We start from the raw sequence: 25,195 nt of genomic DNA on the forward strand, positions 1-25,195 counted from the left end.
GGCAAGGGGGAGTTTTTAAAAGGAAAATCTCAGGAGACATAGAAGAGGGTAAAGTGTGCTTAAGCTTACTCATTTTTGAGTTTTAAAAATGTAATTACGAACCTTCAGATGATGATACTCTTTGCTTCTGTTCCCTTTCTCTTGTTTTGTTAAGATCGACTTTAACTTTCTAATCTACCAACCTTCACTTTTTTTTTGTTTTTTGAGATGAAGTCTCGCTCTGTCGCCCAGGCTAGAGTGCAGTGGCGCTATCTTGGCCCACTGCAACCTCCGCCCCCCGGGTTCAAGCAGTTCTGCCTCAGCCTCCTGAGTAGCTGGGATTACAGGCACGTGCCACCACGCCCAGCTAATTTTTGTATTTCTCATGGAGATGGTGAGACTAGTCTAGAACTCCTGAGCTCATGGTCCATCTGCCTCAATCTCCCAGAGTGCTGGGATTACAGGTGTGAACCACCGCCCAGCCTGCCAACCTTAACTTTTAGTAACTTTTTGCTGCCTTTCATTTATCTAATTTTTAGAAATTATAAACAAGACATTTTAAGTTCGTGTGAATTTTCTCATGATACTCATTTAAGAGATTCTTTTTATAGAAGGAACTTCTAAGAAGTGACGTGTTTAAAAGCCTTTTCAGGTTACTTAGTAATTAAGGTAGGACTGGGAAAAATTTTTTTATTTTAATTTTACTTTAAATTCTAGGGTACATGTGCACAACGTGCAGGTTTGTTCCATATGTATACATGTGCCATGTTGGTGTGCTGCACCCGTTAACTCGTCATTTACACTAGGTATATCCCCTAATGTTATCCCTCCCCCGTCCCCCAACCCACGACAGGCCCAGTGTGTGATGTTCCCCACCCTGTGTCCATGTGTTCTCATTGTTCAATTCCCACCTATGAGTGAGAACATGCGGTGTTTGGTTTTCTGTCCTGGTGATAGTTTGCTCAGCATGATGATTTCCAGCTTCATCCATGTCCCTACAAAGGACATGAACTCATCCTTTTTTATGGCTGCATAGTATTCCTTGGTGTAGATGTGCCACATTTTCTTAATCCAGTCTATCATTGATGGACATTTGGGTTGGTTCCAAGTCTTTGCTATTGTGAATAATGCCACAATAAACGTAAGTATGCATGTGTCTTTATAGCAGCATGATATATAATCCTTTGGGTATATGTCCAGTAATGGGATGGCTGGGTCAAATGGTATTTCTAGTTCTAGATCCTTGAGGAATTGCCACACTGTCTTCCACGGTAGTTGAACTAGTTTACAGTCCCACCAACAGTGTAAAAGCATTCCTGTTTGTCCACATCCTCTCCAGCACCTGTTGTTTCCTGACTTTTTAATGATTACCATTCCAACTGGTGTGAGATGGTATCTCATTGTGGTTTTGATTTGCATTTCTCTGATGGCCAGTGATGATAAGCATTTTTTCATGTGTCTGTTGGCTGCATAAATGTCTTTTGAGAGTGTCTGTTCATATCCTTTGCCCACTTTTTATGGAGTTGTTTGATTTTTTTCTTGTAAATTTGTTTAAGTTCTCTGTGGATTCTGGATATTAGCCCTTTGTCAGATGGGTAGATTGCAAACATTTTCTCCCATTCCGTAGGCTGCCTGTTCACTCTGATGATGGTTTTAAACTTTTGCTGTGCAGAAGCTCTTTAGTTTACTTAGATCCCATTTGTCAATTTTGGCTTTTGTTGCCATTGCTTTTGGTGTTTTAGTCATGAAGTCCTCGCCCATGCCTATGGCCTGAATGGTATTGCCTAGGTTTTCTTCTAGGGTTTTTATGGTTTTAGGTCTAACATTTAAGTCTTTAATCCATCTTGAATTGATTTTTGTATCAGGTGTAAGGAAGGGATCCAGTTTCAGCTTTCTACATACGCTAGCCAGTTTTCAGGACTGGAAGAAATTTTTGTCCTGACCTGTGCTGTTTAAAAAATATGGTAGCCATGTACTGTATTGAGCATTTGAAATTTGGCTCGTCTAAATCAAAATGTGAAGTATAAAATACACATGAGATTTTTTACTTTTTAATCATATTGAAAAGTAAAGTATGGTATCTCATCAATTTTTTTTATTGACTACTTATTGAAGTGATAATTTTTAAAATATATTGCCCTAAGTTAATTGAAATTAATCCAATCTCTTACTAGTTTTTAGTGTGGCTGCTAGAAAATTTTATGTAGGTAGCGCCCCTTTATGCTTACATATAATTCTGTTGAACAGCACTGATCTAGGCAAGCCCCTTGGAAGTGTAGAGAAAAGCAGTAAAAGAATATGAAATGCTCTTTGAGAGGCTCTTTGAAATAGAAGACATTTTTCTAAATACAGAAAATAGTATTGCTAAAAAGGAACATTTTGAACTGTATCTTAGTACTGTATTATATGTTACGGAATGTATTTAGTACTGACCTATTAAAAAATTAGGTCAGGTTTGAAAACAAAAATCTGTCTCTTAAAATGCTTATGTTGTAATAAGAAATTGGCACTTTATCAAACTTGGAATCTGCTTTCATTAGAAAATTCTTTCATGTTTTCCAATCCTTTGAATATGTAGATTGGATTTAACTTTATTTCCTTTTTACATTGGAAGAGCGATACAACAAAAAGGGGTGAAAAAAGAAAGAAGAAATAGGCACACTCAAAATGATGTGTTCAAAAGGATAGTGGGACTTCAGTTGTGACAATCCTCTAAATGTGCCCATTTGAGGATATTGATAGCCTAGACCTAAAATTCTGTTGCATCTTTGTGGTTATGTGAGAAAGATCTGTTGAGACTCACATTTGACCAGTAGACTACATCTCAGTTTTAGACGCATAAGGAATTTTAAGACCTAAACTTGCTTGAATTCTATGTTGTTTGAAAATTAGTACTGCCAAGCTAACTGTATTCTTCCTTTATTCAAAGAACTAGGTAAGAGAAAAAGTAAATGGTAGACTGTTTTGGTATTTTTAAGCTAATACTTTCAGAATTCTTAGTTTTCAATCTTAGAGTTATTTCTTGTTTCAAATGAGGTACGTTTGAATGAAATGTGCTCTGAAGTGGGGCTTTTCGATCTAGAGTTTACCTAAAATATTTAACCAAAACTGTGGATTAAAAAAACACCATCTCTTAGAGCAGTTTAACAAACATGTGCACCAGTTGTGTAAGATAGCAGTTCAGTGTCTTGTTTTTAAAAACCATGGCTCTCAAGTCTTCACAATATGCACATGCTGTTGAAAACACTGGGTCACTTAGAAACTTTTTGAATTACTCTTCAGTCTCCTTTTTGGTGTAGATAACTAGCATTTGATGCTGTTGCTAGGAAAAGTAGTGATCCATGTATTTTCTGGCACAGAATGTTTATCCTGGCCACTTAGCAATTTATTAGACTATAAAAATCAACTTTTTTTTTTTTTTTTTTGAGACTGAGTTTCACTCTTGTTGCCCAAGCTAGAGTGCAATGGTGCTATCTTGACTCACTGCAACTTCTGCCTCCCAGGTTCAAGCGATTCTCCTGCCTCACCCTCTCAGTTAGCTGGGATTACAGGCATGTGCCGCCATGTGCAGCTATAAAAATTAACTTTTTTAAACAAAATTATCATTTGACTATAGCGCTACTATATCTGTTCATTCATTGGGTATAAAACTTCACAAGTTTAGTGGGGGAAAAAAGGAATGAAAGAAGTGATAAAATTCTTGTGTGTTCAGAGGCTTTAGTGATAGTTTCACTGTCTTTTTATCTTGCAGATTTTGAAATCTGCTTTAAAGTCTAGTCACACTATTTTGCTTCTTGTTCTGTCTTGCTGCTTACCTTCTGGCATTTTCTATAGGAGAAGAAAAAAGTATAAATAAAATCTGTTCATAGTTGGGAAATTCGGTGAAACTGATGGGCCTCAGGGCAGCTTATGTGCACTCGTAGGGTTGGTTCGAATTGTAAAGTGACTAAATAAAATTACTGAAAGTACTGGTAGGTGGTGAAATTAGAGAAAAAAAATTAAAATCTCAAACCTCTTTTTGCAGCAAATCACTCATGCAAACAATACGGTGTCTAACTTCAAAAGATTTCATGGCCGAGCGTTCAATGACCCCTTCATTCAAAAGGAGAAGGAAAACTTAAGTTACGATTTGGTTCCATTGAAAAATGGTGGAGTTGGAATAAAGGTAATATAATTGCACAACCTTAGATTCCTTGATAGGAGACTCCTTCATCCATCCATAGAGAAAAATACTGACTTATTAATACTTAAAAAGACAAACTTATTTGAGTTACTACTCAAATTTCTTAATGACACCAGGTGGTCTTTTTGTTTTTTATTCAGCTGTTTTTAAAGTATCGTAGATAGATGCTAAATTGTCTTTGAAAATTATTCGAATGGTAGTATATATGCTATAACTTAATTTGTGTTTCTTCTGACTTTTTGGCAATTATCAAATTGAGGTTTATTTGGTGTTGGAAGAAAAGTCGACATTGTGTTCATGTATCAAATGAAAGTCTGTTCTGAGACAGCCCAGTGGCAATTGTGGGGAGAGCAATAGTGTAATAACACCAGGAATCTTTTTTTAAACTTGCAGAGGTATTCCTGTCTTGTGATCAACACACAATAATATTTATCCCAGTGATTCATCTCTTCAGTTAGAGTGGAAATTTACTACCTTCTTTAATGTTTTGACTAAGACTTTGGGTGGAGTATATCTGCCCTAGCTTTCTTCCCCTCCCCTTCATCTTTAGGTAGAAGTTCTTTCTTCCTTTTTTTTTTTTTCTCTTTTCCTTTTTCTCCCCCTTCTCTCTCCCCTTCCCTTTCTCCTCCTTTTCTTCCTTCTTTCCAAAACCACTACAACAATAAAGATTTTATGGAAGGGAATGTGTGCTAAATTTGCAAGTTAAATACTGGCATGTAGCTTCAAGTACTACAATGTTTAAAACATCTTTTCCCTTCAATATAGGTGATGTACATGGGTGAAGAACATCTATTTAGTGTGGAGCAAATAACAGCCATGTTGTTGACTAAGCTGAAGGAAACTGCTGAAAACAGCCTCAAGAAACCAGTAACAGATTGTGTTATTTCAGTAAGTATAGTTCAGCAAGGCAGTGTGTTTTATTTCATTTGGCATTCTTTGTATTACTTTTAAGTATCAAATGTGTGAAAGCTGTTCTTTTACTAGAGATCATGTTCTACTGGACTGTATTAACATGTGTTCCAGAGCATTACAAAGTAGATTTGAGTGGTATTTTTAGCCAGAAGCTGCAAAGGTTCTTGACTGGAAATCAAAATCTCGTGTGAGGCTTTTTGAAAATACAGATTTTGACTGGTTCCATCTGGGAGTATTCTGATACAGTTAGTTGCTGCACTATCAGGCTTGTACATTTAACACAGGAGCTTTTCACAGGTGAAAGAATTATACCCTTTGTTGAGAAGTGAGTGCATTAGGAGTTTTAAAATGTAGCCTACCAGTAGTGACGAAAGCTAAATTTTTAGCACTAGCAAGCCTGTTACCTTCAGTGGACAATTACTAGGTAGACTATCAAGGGGTACTTGAAGAAAAGTCATCTTTTTTTTGGACACCAGAAAGGTAAATTCTGCTCACCCAGATGTCTTGAGTCACTTCTTGATATGTTGTGGGGTATGCTTTTGGACTTAAATACAGCATGGTCTTTGCCCTATAGTATGAGCAATGTGGCCAACTGAGATCAGTCAGCAGGAAGCCTTTATGAATGAATGAAGCAGAAGGGCTAACATTTCTCCTGTTGTCCTTGCAAGGTGGGAATTGTTTTAATGTCTGCCAAATTAAAGAATTAAGTTATAAGTCAGTGGCTTCTCCCTCCCCACTCTCCCTTCCTTTTTTTTTTTTGCACAATTTTTTTCCCGTGGTGAACTGAGAAGCTGATGGAGGAAGTGTTCTGATTTGAAAGGTGAGCAGAGATCTACCTTTGCTCTTGCTCATGTCTCTCTCTCAAGCATCTACAAATATTTTGGACAACTTGGAAAAATCGCTATACTAAACTTTGGTACTTTGCACTGAAATGATTCTATGAATGTGTTGTTAGATACTTTTTTCCCTGAATAATAGTATCCTGAAGTGCTGCACTAGAAGTCAGTCAAAAAGAATTACAACTAGAATAGCACAAGTCAATGCTGTAAGAAACTTCAGCCCTTGAGCTGTTTTTACTCTTAGGAGAATCAAAAGGCTTTGCCACAAAGTGATTTTGTAATCTTAACATGTTGACTGAATTAAGGAGTACCTCAGTGAACAGCAGAACTGAAGGGTGGTGGCTGGCATGTGTTAGAATTAGCTCTTTAAGTTCCTGTAGTTTTTGCCTATAGTTTAATTGTATTAAACATTAAATGTTGACCTAGTGTTATAATTTCCTAATGCCAGTAGAAACTTATGACTAGTTTGGAAGCAGATTTGATCCGCTTTAATTTCAAGTTTTCTCTTAGATTTATGTAACTTTTTAATATGTCTTATGAAACTCCTGATTAATTTTTATTTCAGCTTAAACTTGGTTATAATAAAGACTATTTTGATCTTGTAATTTTGGGACAGTCTTTTCAAAAGTAGTTACTGTTTCTGAAGGTTAAGGAGCTTGCAGGAAACTAAAACCCTATTTCTGTTTTGTGACTTGGTGAGACACCTACTTAGCTGGACTGTTGTGAATTTATAAGTGGTTTGTGAGGAATTTCTAAGTATATTTTGTGTTCTAGATAATTCAGAATTGTTTGTTTGTTTGTTTGTAGGTCCCCTCCTTCTTTACAGATGCTGAGAGGCGATCTGTATTAGATGCTGCACAGATTGTTGGCCTAAACTGTTTAAGACTTATGAATGACATGACAGCTGGTAAGGAAAAAGCACTTGTCGTGTAGAAGTGAATATACTATCAGAATTATGGATGTTCAGTGCTATTACTTTCGTATAGGTACAGAAACACAGCCTATTAAAAAATCAAGTCAGATTTGAAAAAAATCTACCTCTTACAATGCTTATGGTTAATGAGAAATTGGTACTTTATCAATAAACTTATGAATCTGCTTTCATTAGATAATTCTTTCATGTTTTTTCTTCCTTTGAAAATGTAAATTGAATTTAACTTTGTTTCCTTACAATACATTTATAGTTAGGAAACAAGTTTTCCCACAAGCTTAAAATTCTAGGCTTTAAAACTACCTTGGCTTACAAGTAATTGGTTTAGTGTAAAAAAAAAATTTACTGAACTGTAGATAGGTGATCACTTATCAAATATTGCTTTAAGCCTGTACTATCTGAATGTGTTACGCTAGGTATTGTGGATATACAGTGGTGATCACAGCATCCCTTCCTTGAGCTTTCATTAGTTTATTATGGTTACAGATGAACAAAAAATCACTTAAGGAAAAAAGTCAGTTTTTATGCTGAAAAATTTTACTCACATATTTGTTAGGTTTTTGGAAAACTGTTAAATATTAGTAAAAATACGTTCTTAGGTATACATGTTTAGAAATACAGTTGTTTAAAGTTCAGAAGAAAAACAGACTTTAGGGTTGATCAGCTGTTTACCTCGGATCTAAAAGAAAATTGGTAGGCACTGCAGTTGCTGCAGTTGTATATTAAATTCTTAATTTTTGGGGATAAGCAGTGTCCTGGCAGGTTGTGGTTGAAATGTAAGTATTGCATAATGAGTCTGATACTCTGTGTGACACGTGGTCATGTTTCACTGTATTCACGCCATGTATGTTTTGTCTAGCACATCTCCATGTATTGCAAAGCGATAGAGCATTGTTCTGAAATCAGAAAGAGTAATAATTAATTCCGAGAAAATCAGTGTGAAGTCAGGTATAAAAGGAATGTAATGTGTTCACCTTTAATTGTTTCAAGTTAATAGTCAAGCTTCCTGCATGTGTAATTTTATGTAACAGTGAGATTCCTAAGAAAATGTGAACCGAGGAATTGAAACATACTTATTTTTTTTAGTTGCTTTGAATTACGGAATTTATAAGCAGGATCTCCCAAGCCTGGATGAGAAACCTCGGATAGTGGTTTTTGTTGATATGGGACATTCAGCTTTTCAAGTGTCTGCCTGTGCTTTCAACAAGGGAAAATTGAAGGTAAAGTCATATGTTGGAACTCAGTGTCCAAAACACATTAAGTGTTGTGACTTTAAGCTACTGAGCCTCTTTACTAGGCTTTTTCTTCTTGGTAATGAAGAGTTTTATTTTAGGTAAAGATGTTAACAAGAAACGGTTGCTAAGGTTGATCTCCATAAAGATGATGTAATTGTCTTAGCATACTCTTAAGTGTTCTTGTTTCGGAAAGAAGAGGCTTTTGCAGTTATTTTCTATGTAGTCATTTAAAGGCAAAAATATCTTAGAGATTTATTCCTGACTGATTTGGATTTCATGTTATAATTTAAATATAGTCTTGAGTCTCTTAGTCTTTAATTGTTTGAGTAGTAATATTTAAGATACTAGTTACAAATGTGATTGAAAATAACCAGACTATTTGTTGTTTCAACCAAATTAGGTACTGGGAACAGCTTTTGATCCTTTCTTAGGAGGAAAAAACTTCGATGAAAAGTTAGTGGAATATTTTTGTGCAGAATTTAAAACTAAGTATAAGTTGGATGCAAAATCCAAAATACGAGCACTCCTTCGTCTGTATCAGGAGTGTGAAAAACTGAAAAAGCTAATGAGCTCTAACAGCACAGACCTTCCACTGAATATCGAATGCTTTATGAATGACAAAGATGTTTCCGGAAAGATGAACAGGTGTGTCTTGAATTCTACAGATTAATTAGCTGGAACTTTTTTTGAAACTAGCCCAGGTGTCCGTTCTAGTGGGTGTCGTGAGTCTTGGCCTACATTTCAGAATTGTGTGTTACATGCCTGTGGCTGGAGATGCTGTTGTTTTTATCACCACTAGCTCTAGGGGCCCTTCTGTGAAGAGAGCTTTTAAAAATCCCTTTGTTGAGTACTCTCGTGGGTCTAAGTGCTACCCTCAAGTCTTCTTGGTATTTTCACTTTTTAGTATTTCTGGGCCAGTAATTGAATACTGGTTTCACAGAGATACTGTGCAGGGACTGGAAATAACCATTGAAAGTAATGAGAATCAGATCAAAACATTTAGAAGGGCTGGACCTGTTGGTACATGCTTGTGGTCACAACTTTTCAGGAGGCTGAGGTGGGAGGATCCCTGGAGCCCAGGAGTTTGAGGCTTCTACGAGCTATGATTGTGCCACTGTACTCAGCAAGACTCTGTCTCTAGGGGAAAAATTTTAGAAGTAAAATGGCAGTCATAAGCAATATAAAATGATTTATTTGAGTAATAACAGGAGAACTGATTGTCTTCCTCATTATCTTTCTGCACTTGTTTGGTATATTTATCAAAGACAAAGGAGCTGTAAACTACAGTACAGCTAAACTTGGCCCATGTGGGATCCAGGGTGTCTGAGGTGGAAAATAATGAAATTCATTGGGTTATCAAAAGTAGGACAGGATATTGGTCTTAACCTTTCTAAAAACAAGTTTTTATTTGCTAAGGTCACAATTTGAAGAACTCTGTGCTGAACTTCTGCAAAAGATAGAAGTACCCCTTTATTCATTGATGGAACAAACTCATCTCAAAGTAGAAGATGTGAGTGCAGTTGAGATAGTTGGAGGTGCTACACGAATTCCAGCTGTGAAAGAAAGAATTGCCAAATTCTTTGGAAAAGATATTAGCACAACACTCAATGCAGATGAAGCAGTAGCCAGAGGATGTGCATTACAGGTACTTTCTCAACTCTGCTTTTGCTTGGTGTACAGTCCTTAAACAGTTTCCAGTGTATGTCATCATGGTAGGATAATAAACAGAGACCTGTGTCTAGGTAGCAGAAGGACATTTTAAACAAACCCGTAAAACTGTAGGGAGAAAAGGCCACTCAAATCTAAAAGATCCAGTAAATTTCAATTAAAAGAACTACCAAGCTGGTGTTTCTCAAGCCGAGAATCAAAAACAGGTATGATTCTGAGGATATCACAGAAAACACAGCTGAAACACTAATAAACTGTGTGGTGGTGGCAGTTGTTACTTACAAAGCACACAGGGAATTAGAATGCTAATCGGATATAATAAGGAATTGATTTGGGGCAAGTTTTCAGGGTGTTAGGAGTATTAACAAATGGTAGAAAATAGATAACCTTCTCTTATCCCCAAATTGAGTTTTAATCTGCCTATCAGATAAAAAGGCAGCCCAGAAGCATGAAGTCAGTTCGGTGAAAAACACCAAATCTAGAAGTTATTTGGTATAAAAGAAAATATTAGTTTATATTTAGGATATTACAGTCAAAAAATATCTAAATAGTTTTAAATAAAGTTTCAAGTTAACATATTTGAGTTTTAAGCTAGTTGGCAGTTTTTAAAATATGAAACAGTATTCTGTAAACAAAGGTATTTAGACTGACTGCCTTTGTATACTTATAAAAGGAAGATTATGTAGATACTAATTATTAATGATAATCTGTTGTATTATCCATCCTGTTCTATGGGGTTTTTGTTTTTGCTTTTTTCTTCATAATGGAATATGCCTCCTTTAATTAACTCTGATTCCTTCAAGTATTGGAAGTTTATATTTTCTTCAGAAGTAGAGCTAATCTGGGCCTCTCTTTTGAAGGATCCTATACTAAATGATGATCTTTTTTGGTCTATTCAGCTTAATCATCTATTTAGCTATTTTTATATGTCCTGTCCAAATCGGGAATTGTCTACCTATCTGTTGGGTGTTGCCTTTCCCAAATTTGAATTTACCATTGCTTTCTTCATTTACAAAATGATTTGAAAATATGAACATTATGGCCCTTTGGGGGGTTTCTCAGACATTTGGAAAGCAGTGTAGACAGAACTGTTCGTGTATGTATGTGTACATATTCAAAAGTGATCTTGAAATTGCTGTCAGCAAGGCATTTCTAGAAAGACCAGTCTGTTTTCCTAATCCCCATGAAACCTGTTGTTGATTAACTGTCATTATCTTAAGATATATTATTTGTCTTTGTACCTAGTAATTGGCATAGTGTTTAGATGGTAAAATAAATTCTTTGTTTAGATGAAATACACTGGAAATGATTTTGGAATGTGAGTTTTTAAAAAAAAAAAAAAAAAAACCCTGTCCATCCATTAGAATTCAGTTTTATATTAAAAGATGACTGGGAAGTGTTCATGTGCTCATGATAATTTTATTTTATTTTTTTTTAAGTGTGCAATCCTTTCCCCGGCATTTAAAGTTAGAGAATTTTCCGTCACAGATGCAGTTCCTTTTCCAATATCTCTGGTCTGGAACCACGATTCAGAAGATACTGAAGGGTATGTAGCAGAAAATAGCATTCAGATAGATACTCTAATGTAAAGAAGAAAAATTAACAGATGACTTCTCTAGTGGGGAGTCATTAATTTACCTGGAATATTTCAACAACCAAATCTACCAAAATCTTTCTCTCATTTTGGTATTGTAAATGATGAGATAGAATTGATAAAGATTTTAGAAAGTCTCTTTTCTGTTTGTGTAGCACAGTAAACATATTTAAGTACTTCATCTACTCAATGCCTTTTTCTTTTCTCTCCAGTGTTCATGAAGTGTTTAGTCGAAACCATGCTGCTCCTTTCTCCAAAGTTCTCACCTTCCTGAGAAGGGGGCCTTTTGAGCTAGAAGCTTTCTATTCTGATCCTCAAGGAGTTCCATATCCAGAAGCAAAAATAGGTAAGCAGTTCACTGTGTATATTTTACTCTTTTAGTTAAAGACTTAGCTTCTCATTCATTGTACAAACTTTAAAAGTTTTCTTATTCTTAGCGATGTTGAGGGGAACATAATTCTGTGTGAAGACATTTTCCGTTTGGAATAATGGTGATAGAGAAATAACTTCATTTTATTGAGTCATCTGGTCTAAAGATAGAATGACTTGGTAGTTCTGCTGTTACTTGGAGTTTTGCCGTTACTTGAAAGTATATATGTGTGTGTGTGTGTGTGTGTATATATATGTGTGTGTGTGTGTGTGTGTATATATATATGAACACTTTAGTATTTTCACTATTCTGATGATACAGTCTGTATGTAAAGGATTATCCCTGCTTTTAATACTAAGTTTTTCTCTAGGCTAAGTGTTATTTGTAGTCTGTTACTTCTAATTTAAAACCTGAGTTAGCGACCATTGTGAATCCACTTCTCAAGTGTACCTTTGTGTTATCTTTTCTAAAGATAAGTTTTTTTGGGTACATATTTTTGGGGAACACTTGACACCATCCATCTACTTTTACCCATAGGAAGTCTCTTTCCCAGACCATGGGTGAAATTTGCCAATATTGCCAGGTCTTTTCAGGACACACCCTTGCCTCACACCTTTTCATAAATAAACTGTTTGAAGGAGTCGAACCTGATCAATTGTGTTTTCTTTCTTACTACTTTAAAGGCTAAAATGTTCTGACCCAGAGTTGTGGTGTATTGTTTTTAAAACAGTTTTCATGAATTTATTGTTAGGAAAAGAAATCATTGCATGTAGACTTGTAAGATTTTGATAAATTGGAATCTGTGCATTAATTACTGTGTGGAAGATAAAATCCCAGCTTTTTGGCATGGCATCTAATTTTTCATGTTTGATTGAAACTGAAAACGTCGCACATACTTGAGCCATCTTACTTCCCACTTTCCAGAATAAATACTGTTTCTTTAGATAGATGGATCTTTTGGGAAATATTTCCTCAACTACTGATTTGACAATTAAGGTGTATTCTTTCATCTTTCAGTGACATTGTAATTAAATCTGTAGCTCTGTGTGTTTATATAGACAGCACTTTAAATACTAGGCAGTTAAATCTCATTTAGAGCTTTGCACATAATAGTTTCAGAGTACTTATTTTTGACTCAGTGGTCTCTAGAGTAAAAGTACTTATTTGTGGCTATAACTTAAACCTAGCACTTGCTTCTGTAGTAAGTGCTCACTATACTGAATCCTCAGAAGCATAGAAAAGTTAGGTAACTTTTGTAACAGGTCACACAGCCAGGTTTCAAGCCCAGATAGTCTGGATTAAAGTCTACACTTTTATTTTGGGAGGCCGAGACGGGCGGATCACGAGGTCAGGAGATCGAGACCATCCTGGCTAATAGGGTGAAACCCCGTCTCTACTAAAAAATACAAAAAACTAGCCGGGCGAGGTGGCAGGCGTCTGTAGTCCCAGCTACTTGGGAGGCTGAGGCAGGAGAATGGCGTAAACCCAGGAGGCGGAGCTTGCAGTGAGCTGAGATCCGGCCACTGCACTCCAGCTTGGGCAACAGAGCAAGACTCCGTCTCAAAAAAAAAAAAAAAAAAAATTCTACACTTTTAACCATTAGTAATGTTCTGGAACCCCATTGTATTATACATAATAATTTCAGACTTTCATACAGATTTTGGCTTACCTCCCTTATTTAAAACAGCTAAATGTTTTGATTATTTAACCAAAAGAATGGTATTCTTTAAAAGGTTATAGGATTAAAATTCAGCATGTGCTTGCTATCATTTTCCTTATTAAGAATACACCTTAATTGTCAAATCAGTAGTTGAGTAGCTTTCAAACAGATTTTCGTGTCTAGTTTGTGCTCACCCATCTGGAGAAGTAGGGTAGGAGGAGGCAAGAACTGCTTGTTATCAGTGTCTTACACTCAGTGTTTGCCTAGTGTTAAATAAAATAGTTATAAGGGTGCCCTTATCTTTGAAAGCTTTTATGGCATACTAAGATTAATTTCAAGTATATACATTTTAAGAAGTCATAATTATATATTAGAGGACTTCAATTTGGTAAAGACTGAGTAGAAAATTTTAAAACAGCAGTAGTTCGCAGGTTTTTTTTTTTAGGTTTTGTATTTTTCTTATCTGTCTCCTTTACACAGATAGATTTTTAATGATTTATTAAGAGACAGGTTCTCACTTTGTCACCAGGCTGAAGTGCAGTGATGTGATCACAGCTCAATGCCACCTTGAAGTCTTGGGCTCAAGGGGTCCCCCTGCCTCAGACTCCTGAGTAGCTGGGACTACAGGTGCATGCCACTGAGCTCGGCTAATTTATTATTTATTTTTTTATTTGTACTTTTTTTTTTTTTAGTAGACACGGATCTCACTATCTTGCCCAGGCTGGTCTCAAACTCTTGGGCTTAAGTGACCCACCACAGCCTCCCAAAGTGCTGGGATTACAGACATGAACCACCCTACTTGGCCTCCTCTACAGATTTAGACTTAATTCTAAAATTGTGATTCTGTGATTGTTGTTGTTGTTGTTCTAGGCCGCTTTGTAGTTCAGAATGTTTCTGCACAGAAAGATGGAGAAAAATCTAGGGTAAAAGTCAAAGTGCGTGTCAACACCCATGGCATTTTCACCATCTCTACGGCATCTATGGTGGAGAAAGTCCCAACTGAGGAGAATGAAATGTCTTCTGAAGCTGACATGGAATGTCTGAATCAGAGAGCACCAGAAAACACAGACGCTGATGTAAGTTTGTGGATAAACCCTTGTGTTTGAGTAGAGTTGACTTAGTTCTAAGCTATAGGAGAAGTGAGTAGGGAAGGATTAAAATGAATGTTTTCCTTCATAAATAATTTTGATCAGAATTTTAGGTAATGATAATAGCACTTGCCAGTTAGTGGTAATATACAGCTTGAAATTTGGTGAATTGTGACTCAATTCTGTGTAACTTAATTTGAAGTAACTAGTATATGACAGAGTAGGTGATGTTTCATTGAGTTGGGATTTTTTTGGTTTTTTGAAGATGTAGACCATACATTGAGAAGTCGAATGTTGACTGACATTTAAGAAACTTAAAAACAGACTGCTACAAAAACTGTTTGAAATAGCTACCAAATATTAAAGTTTCTAAAATTGTATGACAAAATTGGCTTTGATATTTTAGAACTTGTTTTTGTTTTTACATGGTTTTCTGTATTGTGGGAGGAAGGACGAGAAGTGTCTGTGTAGCATATAGTAAGAGTTGTTATCATTAGCATGAGTGCTAGTTCTGTGTGGTCAACAGAAGAATTTTAGGAAGCTAAAGTATTACAGTAATTACAGTTTGTTTCTAGGGAATAATTAGAAATAGCTTAAGAGGGAGGCAGTGTGGTGTTTTAATAAAGATGTGAGAAAGTGCGTTTTCTAGTGATCACTGTGTTACCTTTCTAGAACATCTAAGGAACATAAACATTCTGAAGCTTAGTTTTATTCCCATCTAGAAAAATTCTAATGTACAGTAGTTGGTTAAATGATGAGTGCCATATACTTTCTCAATCTCTCTAGTACCTTTTGGATATCAGGAATGCCTCGTTTCTAATTACTTCAGTGTCTATCTTAGACTCTTGAAGCTAAGAGAAGAAAAATATGAGAGAGTTCAGTGTGGGCAGAAAGTAGTTAACCTAGAATATTTCCTCCCTCTTCCAAAGATGGGTAAAGATCAAGCAAGCACTAATTTATTAGGGATTGAGGGCTACTAAAAAAGAAAATTAGGAAACTCTTAGGGTTCATTCTTCTTTTTCTTTACCAAATTTTTAATTAGGATTGTTAATATGTAGCATTTATTCTTTACTGGTTATAGCTGGATCACAAAAATTGGGGACACAGTGAGTCTTGGGTATCTATAAACTGAAGTGATGAATTCCGAAATAACTGATAATTGCCCATTTTAGTAACTATTTAGTATATTGAAAATGGAGATATGTTGAGATCCATGATGGCTGCTGGTAAAATAGGTTTGGAAGCTTGTTTCTAGGAAAGAGGCCTGGAGTAATCTATTTCCAGTGCCTTAGAGAATTGATATCTGTGCAAGCTTAGATGAGCTTCCTAAGGGAGAGTTCTTGATTCTTACCACATCAATTAAATGCTTACTTGTGTTATTTAACCATATTAACTGCTGTCATTCAAAGAATTTTTTACAGGTTTAGAATATCTACAGAAGTTTTCAAGTACTTTGTGTTCATTTTGTTTTTATCCAGTACCTTTTCTCCCCACCTGTTAAGATTTCAGAAATTGAGTGTACTGTCTTTGGTGCCCTATAACTTTAGAAATTTATACAAGTACACCTGCTTTCTACATCCTTTGTGCCTGGGCTTTCATTTCAGAAAAATGTCCAGCAAGACAACAGTGAAGCTGGAACACAGCCCCAGGTACAAACTGATGCTCAACAAACCTCACAGTCTCCCCCTTCACCTGAACTTACCTCAGAAGAAAACAAAATCCCAGATGCTGACAAAGTGAGTGACTCTTCTAGTTCATTCCATTAGACAATGTTGCAACATGTAATCATTAATGATATCATTAAATTGCAGTTTCAAGAGCAAGCACCAAATAATTTCATTCTGTGTAGGATTTTTTTCTGTTGATTTTCTATGTATTTTTCAACTAAAACCAGTTAGAGGTATTTAAGTTCAATTAAGGGAATTGAATATCCTGCTTTAAACCTAAAAGCTTCTCTTGATTAACTGCCACTCGAAGTAACAAGAGACCAATGTATACTGTTTGTTGTCTTTCAAAGAGCAGAGGTATCTTCTAATACCAAAGGCAGAACTTGATATTTCCCAGGGCTACATGATTAGTTTTCACTTGAACTAATCAGTTGATAAATACATGGGCTATAGGAGTCTAGTAAACTTCTTTCTCCTCTCAAGCCATCGGTCAAATTTAAGTAAATTAATTATGGTGGTCTGGTGGTAACCAGATTGCATTTCAAGGTAATTATTTTTTTGTCCTGCTTCCACAGTAGGTATTGGAAGCTAACTTAAATAGTGGTGTTGTGTCCCTTGGAAAATGACAGCTTGTAATCAGACCTTTAAGAGTCATGGTCAGATGGATATTGAAAAATTTCTGTTGTTAACTGTGAATCACCGTATGTTTTGTAGAACTTTATTTTCTGTACAAGTTACATGTAAATCATTAGCCTGCTCTTGGTTGTTTGGCTTCTCTTACATTCTGAGGGTAGAGTGTTTTTACCCTCAGGCAAATTACAGAATCTTTCATTGGGTCAGGATAGGTTTTTGTACTATGTAAAAGTTTCCAGTCTTTACTTTTTCCGTCCCCTCATTGATCCTGGGGGCTCCAGTGTGAGCTATGGGTCCTGACTCTGATTTCTGAAAGCTGCTGTCTGTTTTCTGCTGTTAAGTTGTATGATGATGGTGGTTATTTGGAAAAATAGCTGCTTAGTTTCAACAGCACACGCCTTGACTTGGGATGAGCATGCACATCAGCTCTTGCTGAGAGTCTTAGTACCTGTCTAGAACATGACATTGGGTAGGATCTCATGCTCCTTAGTTGTAGGTGTGACCACTAGTCTGAAGCCTTTTGGAGCATTATTACCCCTTTGGAGAGGGTTCCTCATCCATTCCGTGTTGAAATGCCATTTTGTGATGCTGGTTTTGTCAGTAGTTGGTTTAATTGGTTACTATCAGGTTGTCTTGTCTTGATTTAACTTCCATACATGTACTGTTATCCATTTGTTTCCCAGCATCTGTTGCTCTTGTCTTCCTAGGTGTGTGTTTGATTGGATTCATGTTTCTTTCCTGTGGCTCATGCCCTCAGAGCATGCATAATATATTGAAGGGTGATGTGCATTAGAAGGAAAAGGATGTGTGGAGGACTGCAGGCTGACTGCCTAGTTCATCCATAGTGATACAGCTTATAGCACTTGATAGGTGATTTCTAAGGAACACTGAGATTAGTCTCTGAAACATGGGATCTAGTTCTGTCTCTTTAATTTTAGGCAAGTCATTGAACTTTCTAGACCCACTTTCTTCGATAAAGTGCCTAAGATTTTTAATCCATTATAACTCCTCAAAATTATCTATGGCTATGATTATTGTGCCTCATGGGCTAGTCTCTTCCCGTTTTACCATCCTACCTACAGGATACATGTTTACACACTGTGGTTGTCATCTGATCTGTCATAGAACTGAGTCTGCTCAGTTGTGTTCTTTGTCATATGTATTAGTAGGAACCTGCAGAAATGGAAATGCATAGCAAAGGCTTGGAAAATTGAAGGCCACAGGAGATACTTACTTCTTTAGCCCTGTATTTACATATTTTGAAAAAACTACATAAATGAGTTTTTTCTGATGTGTCACATCAGTCCATTTGCTACTTTAAGACTGTTACCTCTTTTTACCTTGCAAAGTTGCTATGAGAAATGATACAATTCAAAGGTGGATAGTAAGAATAATGTGTGTGTGTGTGTGTGTGTGTATGTGTATGGAGTAGAGATAGATACATATATATTACTCCAAGTTCAATAAGGAAATTTTAAAAGGCACTCATCAGCGTAGTGCTAGTTGTAATTGAAGCAGGCGTACTGGCATATAGGGCCTATAATATTATAGGAATTAAGATGATCCTAACCTGTTTTGCATTGGTCAAAGCTTATCCTAAGGTGACAGGTTCTAGAATCTATAAAGATAAGAATAATTTAGTAATTTTCACTTTTTGACTCATGGGATTTACAAGAATATTTAAAGGGGTTAGAAAATAAAGACTTGTGAAGAAAAGCTTTAGCAGGAGAGATTGTTCAGTACTAGAAGAGAAAAACATCCCGGTGAATTCCCGAAGGAAGGTATGGCATATTTAATAGCAGCCCTGATTTAAAATAGTGGGAATTAGGTGATTCTGTAGACCCTTCCAACTTTATGATTTTTAGAGATTTTATTTTTGCCTAAGTCATCAGTAAGTATGAGGAGATCTTTTTTGTTTTTCCAAGTGGGTTGTTTAAAATTTTTTCCTTTTTTTTATTCCCCTTCCTAAGGCAAATGAAAAAAAAGTTGACCAGCCTCCAGAAGCTAAAAAGCCCAAAATAAAGGTGGTGAATGTCGAGCTGCCTATTGAAGCCAACTTGGTCTGGCAGTTAGGGAAAGACCTTCTTAACATGTATATTGAGACAGAGGTAAGTACTTCAATTAAATATTTTTATTTTGAAATATGTTTAGTTTCTTGGCCCTGTTACCTATATTTCTAGTAGATAAATGGCCATAATTCTTTCTCATCCCAAGTTTTATGTAGTTTTAGGGATAGGATGAAGCCAAAACTAATGAATTTTGCAGTTTAATTTTTTTTAACAAGTTTGTTGAATTTTTTTTTTTTTGTATTCATATTAGAGAGATCTATGCCATAGATAATTTTATGCTTGATATAACATGATTGGCTGAGTTCTTGTGAAAAAATTGGATGGCAGTAAATCGTAACAGCACAGTACAGTTGGAATTTCATGGCACACTGAGTATTTCTATTAAAATACATTGTGGTTTTTAGTAGTCTGAAATTCTAGAATAATATGTGAAATAATTGAGATTTGGTTTTTCCATACTGAGGTGGGAACATTGTATTTAGGAGTTTATTTAACAATAAACTATAGTCCATGGATTTATCTTTGATTTAAAAATGTGGCAAAGTAGTGTGGCTGTTATACATTGGCCAGTATTAATCTGAATATGGACAACCATTTATAAACAAGAAAACAAAATTCATTTAAGTAGTAGCTTGGTTTTTTGTTTGTTTGTTTGTTTGTTTTCAGCATTAAATATGAAGTCTGTGTAATCTGTTACAATGTTAAAAAAATCAAACTTCAGCCTGAGTATTTAGAAAACAGAAATGTCTTTTGGGTTTGTAGGAAGAGTTTGACGAGGTATGAATTGGAACTGTGTTAACACTAAAATTTGTTTTGTATCATGTTTTTTAAAACCCCAGAGTCTACACATTTAAAATTTAGTTTGAGTTAACTAGAAGACCGGAATTAACCTTTCCTGTTTCCTGACAGGGTAAGATGATAATGCAAGATAAATTGGAAAAAGAAAGGAACGATGCTAAAAATGCAGTTGAGGAATATGTGTATGAGTTCCGAGACAAGCTGTGTGGACCATATGAAAAATTTATATGTGAGCAGGTATGTCTTAGAGCTCTGTTTTTGTTCAGGTAGTCTCATATAAAGTGTTTAATATCAGAATTGACAGTTGAGGCTTAAGCCTTTACTCAGATAACTTGAACGTTTTGGAAACAGAAAACAAAAGTAATGGAGATAGAGGCTCATTGGTGATGAGCAGTTTTATTTTGTACTAGCCTACCCCTACAACTCTTCATTTTTACCATCTAGAAGAGGGACCCTATCAAATACTTATGTAGAGTCCGCGGCATTACTGTCGTAGAGTCTAGGAGAAATACGAGAAAAATCTTTGCTTTTAAAGACCTCAAATGCAGTGACACTGCTGCCTTGGTAGCTTTGCTGTCATTGTTTCATCTCATAACGTGTCATTCCGAGAGCTTACTAAGCCCCGTTATTCCCCATATGCCTTTTCTTGACTCCCAGTTGGTATGGCTCTGAGAAAATCCCAGAAGCACAACTATGAAAGATAGGACTTAAGTGAAAAAAGAAAATGGATAAAAATCTAGAATTTAGTTAAGTGTCATTTAAAGTGAAATTTGGAGTCTATTTTATTAATAGTTCTAAGGTCTCTGGGCTACCTTGTAACATACTTCAGTTTTAGCTGTGTCCTGACATTCTGTGAATTTCTTATGGTGGGGACTCTGAAGTCGAGATGACTGAACCAGGCAGGACCTCCCAGGGCTAGAGTAGAAGTTCATACCATACATGAACCGGTTAGGAATGATTTTTTCGTGTGTTCAGTGATTGGCAACTTGTATAGCTTCCCCTTCAGTATTTGATGGTTGTGTAAGTCAACAAAAAATTACTAAGACCCGGGTTTTTTTGGGAAGTAAGAAGACAATTGCTCTTCAATAAACCACATTTCATTGTACAGATTGGGCTTCTAAGATAAATATTTTAAGTCAATGAGAGCCATTTTCGGTATCTTTATGTAACAAGGCAGAGAAGCCAAATCAGAGTGCCTTCCTAGATGTGATTAGCTACCTAGTGTGAGAATACCTCTGAGAATGCCCCTTTGTTTTGTCATGAAAAATTCTGAAGTATAAGTGCCACTAATACTGTCATATTTTGTGTTAAGGAACATCAAAATTTTTTGAGACTCCTCACAGAAACTGAAGACTGGCTGTATGAAGAAGGGGAGGACCAAGCTAAACAAGCATATGTTGACAAGTTGGAAGAATTAATGGTAGGTCGTTTTCTCTCCCTGAAAGGTGGTACTTGTGTTTTAAACTAGAGACTTCAAAATAAAATTATGATAACTATTAATTTATTGCATTTTATTTTAGAAAATTGGCACTCCTGTTAAAGTTCGGTTTCAGGAAGCTGAAGAACGGCCAAAAATGTTTGAAGAACTAGGACAGAGGCTGCAGCACTATGCCAAGATAGCAGCTGACTTCAGAAATAAGGTGAGTCAGTCTTTTTGTACATAGGGAGGAAGTTAACCTAGATTTTTTTTTTTTTTTTTTTTGAGACGGAGTCTCGCTCTGTCGCCCAGGCTGGAGTGCAGTGGCTGGATCTCAGCTCACTGCAAGCTCCGCCTCCCGGGTTCACGCCATTCTCCTGCCTCAGCCTCCCAAGTAGCTGGGACTACAGGCACCCGCCACCGCGCCCGGCTAGTTTTTTGTATTTTTAGTAGAGACAGGGTTTCACCGTTAGCCAGGATGGTCTCGATCTCCTGACCTCGTGATCCGCCCGTCTCGGCCTCCCAAAGTGCTGGGATTACAGGCTTCAGCCACCGCGCCCGGCCAACCTAGATTTTAATAAGCTAACATTTAAGCTGGGAATCGTCGTGAATAGTCTTAACTTTGAAATTTTGGTATTTGAGGTTAGAGGTAGATTTGAACTTCCTGGAAAGTTGGGTCAAATGAAATGTTATTGTTCAATAAATTCTACAGAATGACCATGTTATTTCTGTTCAGGATGAGAAATACAACCATATCGATGAGTCTGAAATGAAAAAAGTTGAGAAGTCTGTCAATGAAGTGATGGAATGGATGAATAACGTCATGAATGCTCAGGCTAAAAAGAGTCTTGATCAGGATCCAGTTGTACGTGCCCAGGAAATTAAAATAAAAATCAAGGTGAGTGTTACTGTCTCATGTTCACTGCTGGGTTCGCTTATGGACTCAAGTTGCAGTCATTTGAACCTTCAACATAGCCATTTTTCCTATAAATCTTTTACCTCATCCTGACTGAGACCAGCTTTTCTTAGTTTATTATTCTGTCACAAAATACAGAAGACCTCATAAGTTTGTTAAATTTTCCACTCCTGTATTTATTCATTCATTTCAACAAGTGTATTTGTTGAGCCCGTCATGTGCCAGTCCTTGTTCTCAGGATTAAACAATTAAGTGTGCAAAGTGTAGTGTCTGACCCTATGGAACTCATCTTGTAATGGGAAGGAGACCAGAAGGAGACCAGCCGAAAACAAGTCTGTGTCATCTATCAGAGATGTTAAGTGCTATAGGGGAACAAACTAAGGAAAAAGGCCTTAGGAAATTCTAGGTCTTGTGTGTGAGGCTGGAAGGAAACTGGGAAAAGTGTTCTTCTGGAATAATGTTCAAACACAGTGAAGGTCAAGGAAAAGTGACCCTTTTGAGCACTGTCAGTTTCAAGCTATAAACTTGAATTCTAGCTCTTTCCTCGCCAGTTTTCCTGATCTTGAAGTTACTTAACCTCTTTGAACCATTGTCTTCCATGAAGTGGGGATTATAGTTTCTGTCTTTTAACACTGTTGTGAGGATTGAAGGAAGTAATAATATATGTAAGTACATAGTCCTAACACATCATGGAAGAATATTAATACTCTCTTTTGGTCAGACTGTAAACTGTGGTTTGGGACAAGTGTAATGAGAAAATGTAATTATTTGATGTATAATTGGAGTTGTTAGAAAAATAATGGGTCAGGTATGTGGAGAAGCAGTTGAAAATGAACTGGATGGATCTGAGTGAATCTGATAACTATTTTCTTATAGGAATTGAACAACACATGTGAACCCGTTGTAACACAACCGAAACCAAAAATTGAATCACCCAAGCTGGAAAGAACTCCAAATGGCCCAAATATTGATAAAAAGGAAGAAGATTTAGAAGACAAAAACAATTTTGGTGCTGAACCTCCACATCAGAATGGTGAATGTTACCCTAATGAGAAAAATTCTGTTAATATGGACTTGGACTAGATGACATTAAATTGGCTTATTCCTTCAATTAATAAAATATTTTTGCCATAGTATGTGACTCTACATAACATACTGAAACTATTTATATTTTCTTTTTTAAGGATGTTTAGAAATTTTGTGTATTATATGGAAAAAGACAAAAAGCTTAAGTCTGTAGTCTTTATGATCCTAAAAGGGAAAATTGCCTTGGTAACTTTCAGATTCCTGTGGAATTGTGAATTCATACTAAGCTTTCTGTGCAGTCTCACCATTTGCATCACTGAGGATGAAACTGACTTTTGTCTTTTGGAGAAAAAAACTGTACTGCTTGTTCAAGAGGGCTGTGATTAAAATCTTTAAGCATTTGTTCCTGCCAAGGTAGTTTTCTTGCATTTTGCTCTCCATTCAGCATGTGTGTGGGTGTGGATGTTTATAAACAAGACTAAGTCTGACTTCATAAGGGCTTTCTGAAACCATTTCTGTCCAATAGAAAATGACTTTTTGCTTTGATATTAAAGATTCAATGAGTAAAACAAAAGCTAGTCAAATGTGTTAGCAGCATGCAGAACAAAAACCTTAAAATTTATCTCTCACTGTACAGTAGATTGTCATGTGAAAGTGTGGAATGGAAGAAATGTCGATCCTGTTGTAACTGATTGTGAACACTTTTATGAGCTTTAAAATAAAGTTCATCTTATGGTGTCATTTCTAAACTGTTGATTTTGTCACTAATTTAAAAAATGAGATGGGGGAGAATATGAATTATTCTAGCAGAAATGAAGTTAGTGTCTAGTTTTTCTTTTTTACTACTTCTGTTATCTCTTTTCTAAGTGAAAATGTTTTTCTCCTGACAGAAAAATAGCATATGTCTATTACATTAAAGCATTTAAAAAATACTGTAAAGTGAATAAAACTTAAAATCTCGCCACCCAGAAAAAAAATTAACACTTTGTTATACATCCTTGGAGCCTTTTCCCCCTAATGATGGGGGTATATCTGTGTGGGTGTCTACGTTACAGTGCTGTAGGCTGTTTTTAAAACTCTATACCAGGGAAATCAGTAAAGTCAGGTGTTGTAACTGCATAAATGTAGTGAGTTCATTATAAAGACATACTTAAAAATACCAGTCTTGCTATTGGTAGATTTAGGTGTTCAGTCTCATTTTTGCTGTTCTAAATAATGCTGCAATGAATCTATCTGGTTATTTTGTAGGCACAAAATTGAAGTAGTGTTGGAGGTAGGGGAGAAGACACATGCACTTAGGATAGATGACAAGTAACCAGCTGCTCACTAGGGTGCAACAGTAGATTTTTTTTTCGGTAGAGATGGGGTTTCGCTATGTTGCCCAAGTTAGTCTTGAACTCCTGGCCTCAAGCGATCTGTCTGCCTCAGCCTCCCAAAGTGCTGGGATTACATGCGTGAGCCACCATGCCCAGTCATTTATGTTCTTGATGAGGGCCAACTTTCCCTCTTCCACAAAGGATTAATCTTAGATCGATAGCCAGTTTATTGTAAGTACTATTTAGCTACTCTGTGCTCCACACATCGCATGGAGTAGTATCTTCAAACTATGAGGTTTAAGAACACTTGACTGCTGAGGTGTATTTCCTCAGCTCTGATGCTTCCTGGGTGATGATGTAAGTTATTAAATTAACTCAAATTTTAAAGCTAACAGTTCATTCCATCTAGACCAGGTAGCTTGTCATTTGTACGTCTGATAGGTGCTTTCAGCATCTCAGAATCGGCTTATTTTTCATGAATTGCATATTGTACTCATTTGTAATATTGGAATGTAAAATGTTCTTACTAAGGATCTTAACTATGTCAACTATTCAGCATTTCCTTACTTTACAATTTCTAGCTGCTTTACCATTTAGCAACTTTACATTTTTATGCAGTTAATCTGTTTCTTCGTGGTTTTTATGTTTTCTGAATGTCTTTAATGCACATTAATGTATACTTAGTAGATACACATTTACACGTTGAGAAGTGAAGATAGGTTTGTGTTCTGTGTACAATTAGGAAGTCCACCAGAAAAGATTTTTAAAAACGATGGGAAAACACGTTTTTCCTCCTGTCCGAAAATAGAACCTGATGATGGGAGGGAGCATCAGTCTGGCCTAGATCAGTGAACTGCGTTTTTGGATGCAGGCAAAAGTATTGTCATGTTGTTT

The 25,195-nt window shown here is 36.2% G+C and overlaps 1 protein-coding gene across 5 annotated transcripts in view; it reads left to right on the forward strand.

Moving 5' to 3' along the window:
* Positions 1–23,734, forward strand: part of HSPH1 (heat shock 105kDa/110kDa protein 1) — a 27,654-nt gene extending 3,920 nt beyond the window's left edge. For 3 of the 5 annotated variants that reach the window (XM_011946914.1, XM_011946915.1, XM_011946916.1), the window contains 16 exons: positions 4,004–4,144; positions 4,928–5,050; positions 6,721–6,820; positions 7,931–8,064; positions 8,480–8,724; positions 9,496–9,724; positions 11,187–11,293; positions 11,554–11,687; positions 14,242–14,447; positions 16,064–16,195; positions 18,730–18,867; positions 19,738–19,863; positions 20,939–21,046; positions 21,147–21,266; positions 21,780–21,941; positions 22,836–23,734. In XM_011946914.1, the coding sequence (XP_011802304.1) occupies positions 4,004–4,144; positions 4,928–5,050; positions 6,721–6,820; positions 7,931–8,064; positions 8,480–8,724; positions 9,496–9,724; positions 11,187–11,293; positions 11,554–11,687; positions 14,242–14,447; positions 16,064–16,195; positions 18,730–18,867; positions 19,738–19,863; positions 20,939–21,046; positions 21,147–21,266; positions 21,780–21,941; positions 22,836–23,042 (2,412 nt within the window). In that variant the 3' untranslated portion in view covers positions 23,043–23,734. The remainder of the gene's footprint in view (positions 1–4,003; positions 4,145–4,927; positions 5,051–6,720; positions 6,821–7,930; positions 8,065–8,479; positions 8,725–9,495; positions 9,725–11,186; positions 11,294–11,553; positions 11,688–14,241; positions 14,448–16,063; positions 16,196–18,729; positions 18,868–19,737; positions 19,864–20,938; positions 21,047–21,146; positions 21,267–21,779; positions 21,942–22,835) is intronic. The other 2 variants (XM_011946917.1, XM_011946918.1) reach the window with 2 other exon arrangements.
* The last annotated feature ends 1,461 nt before the right edge of the window (positions 23,735–25,195 follow it).

The sequence above is a fragment of the Colobus angolensis genome, unplaced genomic scaffold (assembly GCF_000951035.1).
Source record: "Colobus angolensis palliatus isolate OR3802 unplaced genomic scaffold, Cang.pa_1.0 Scaffold255, whole genome shotgun sequence".
Lineage (NCBI taxonomy): Eukaryota > Metazoa > Chordata > Mammalia > Primates > Cercopithecidae > Colobus > Colobus angolensis.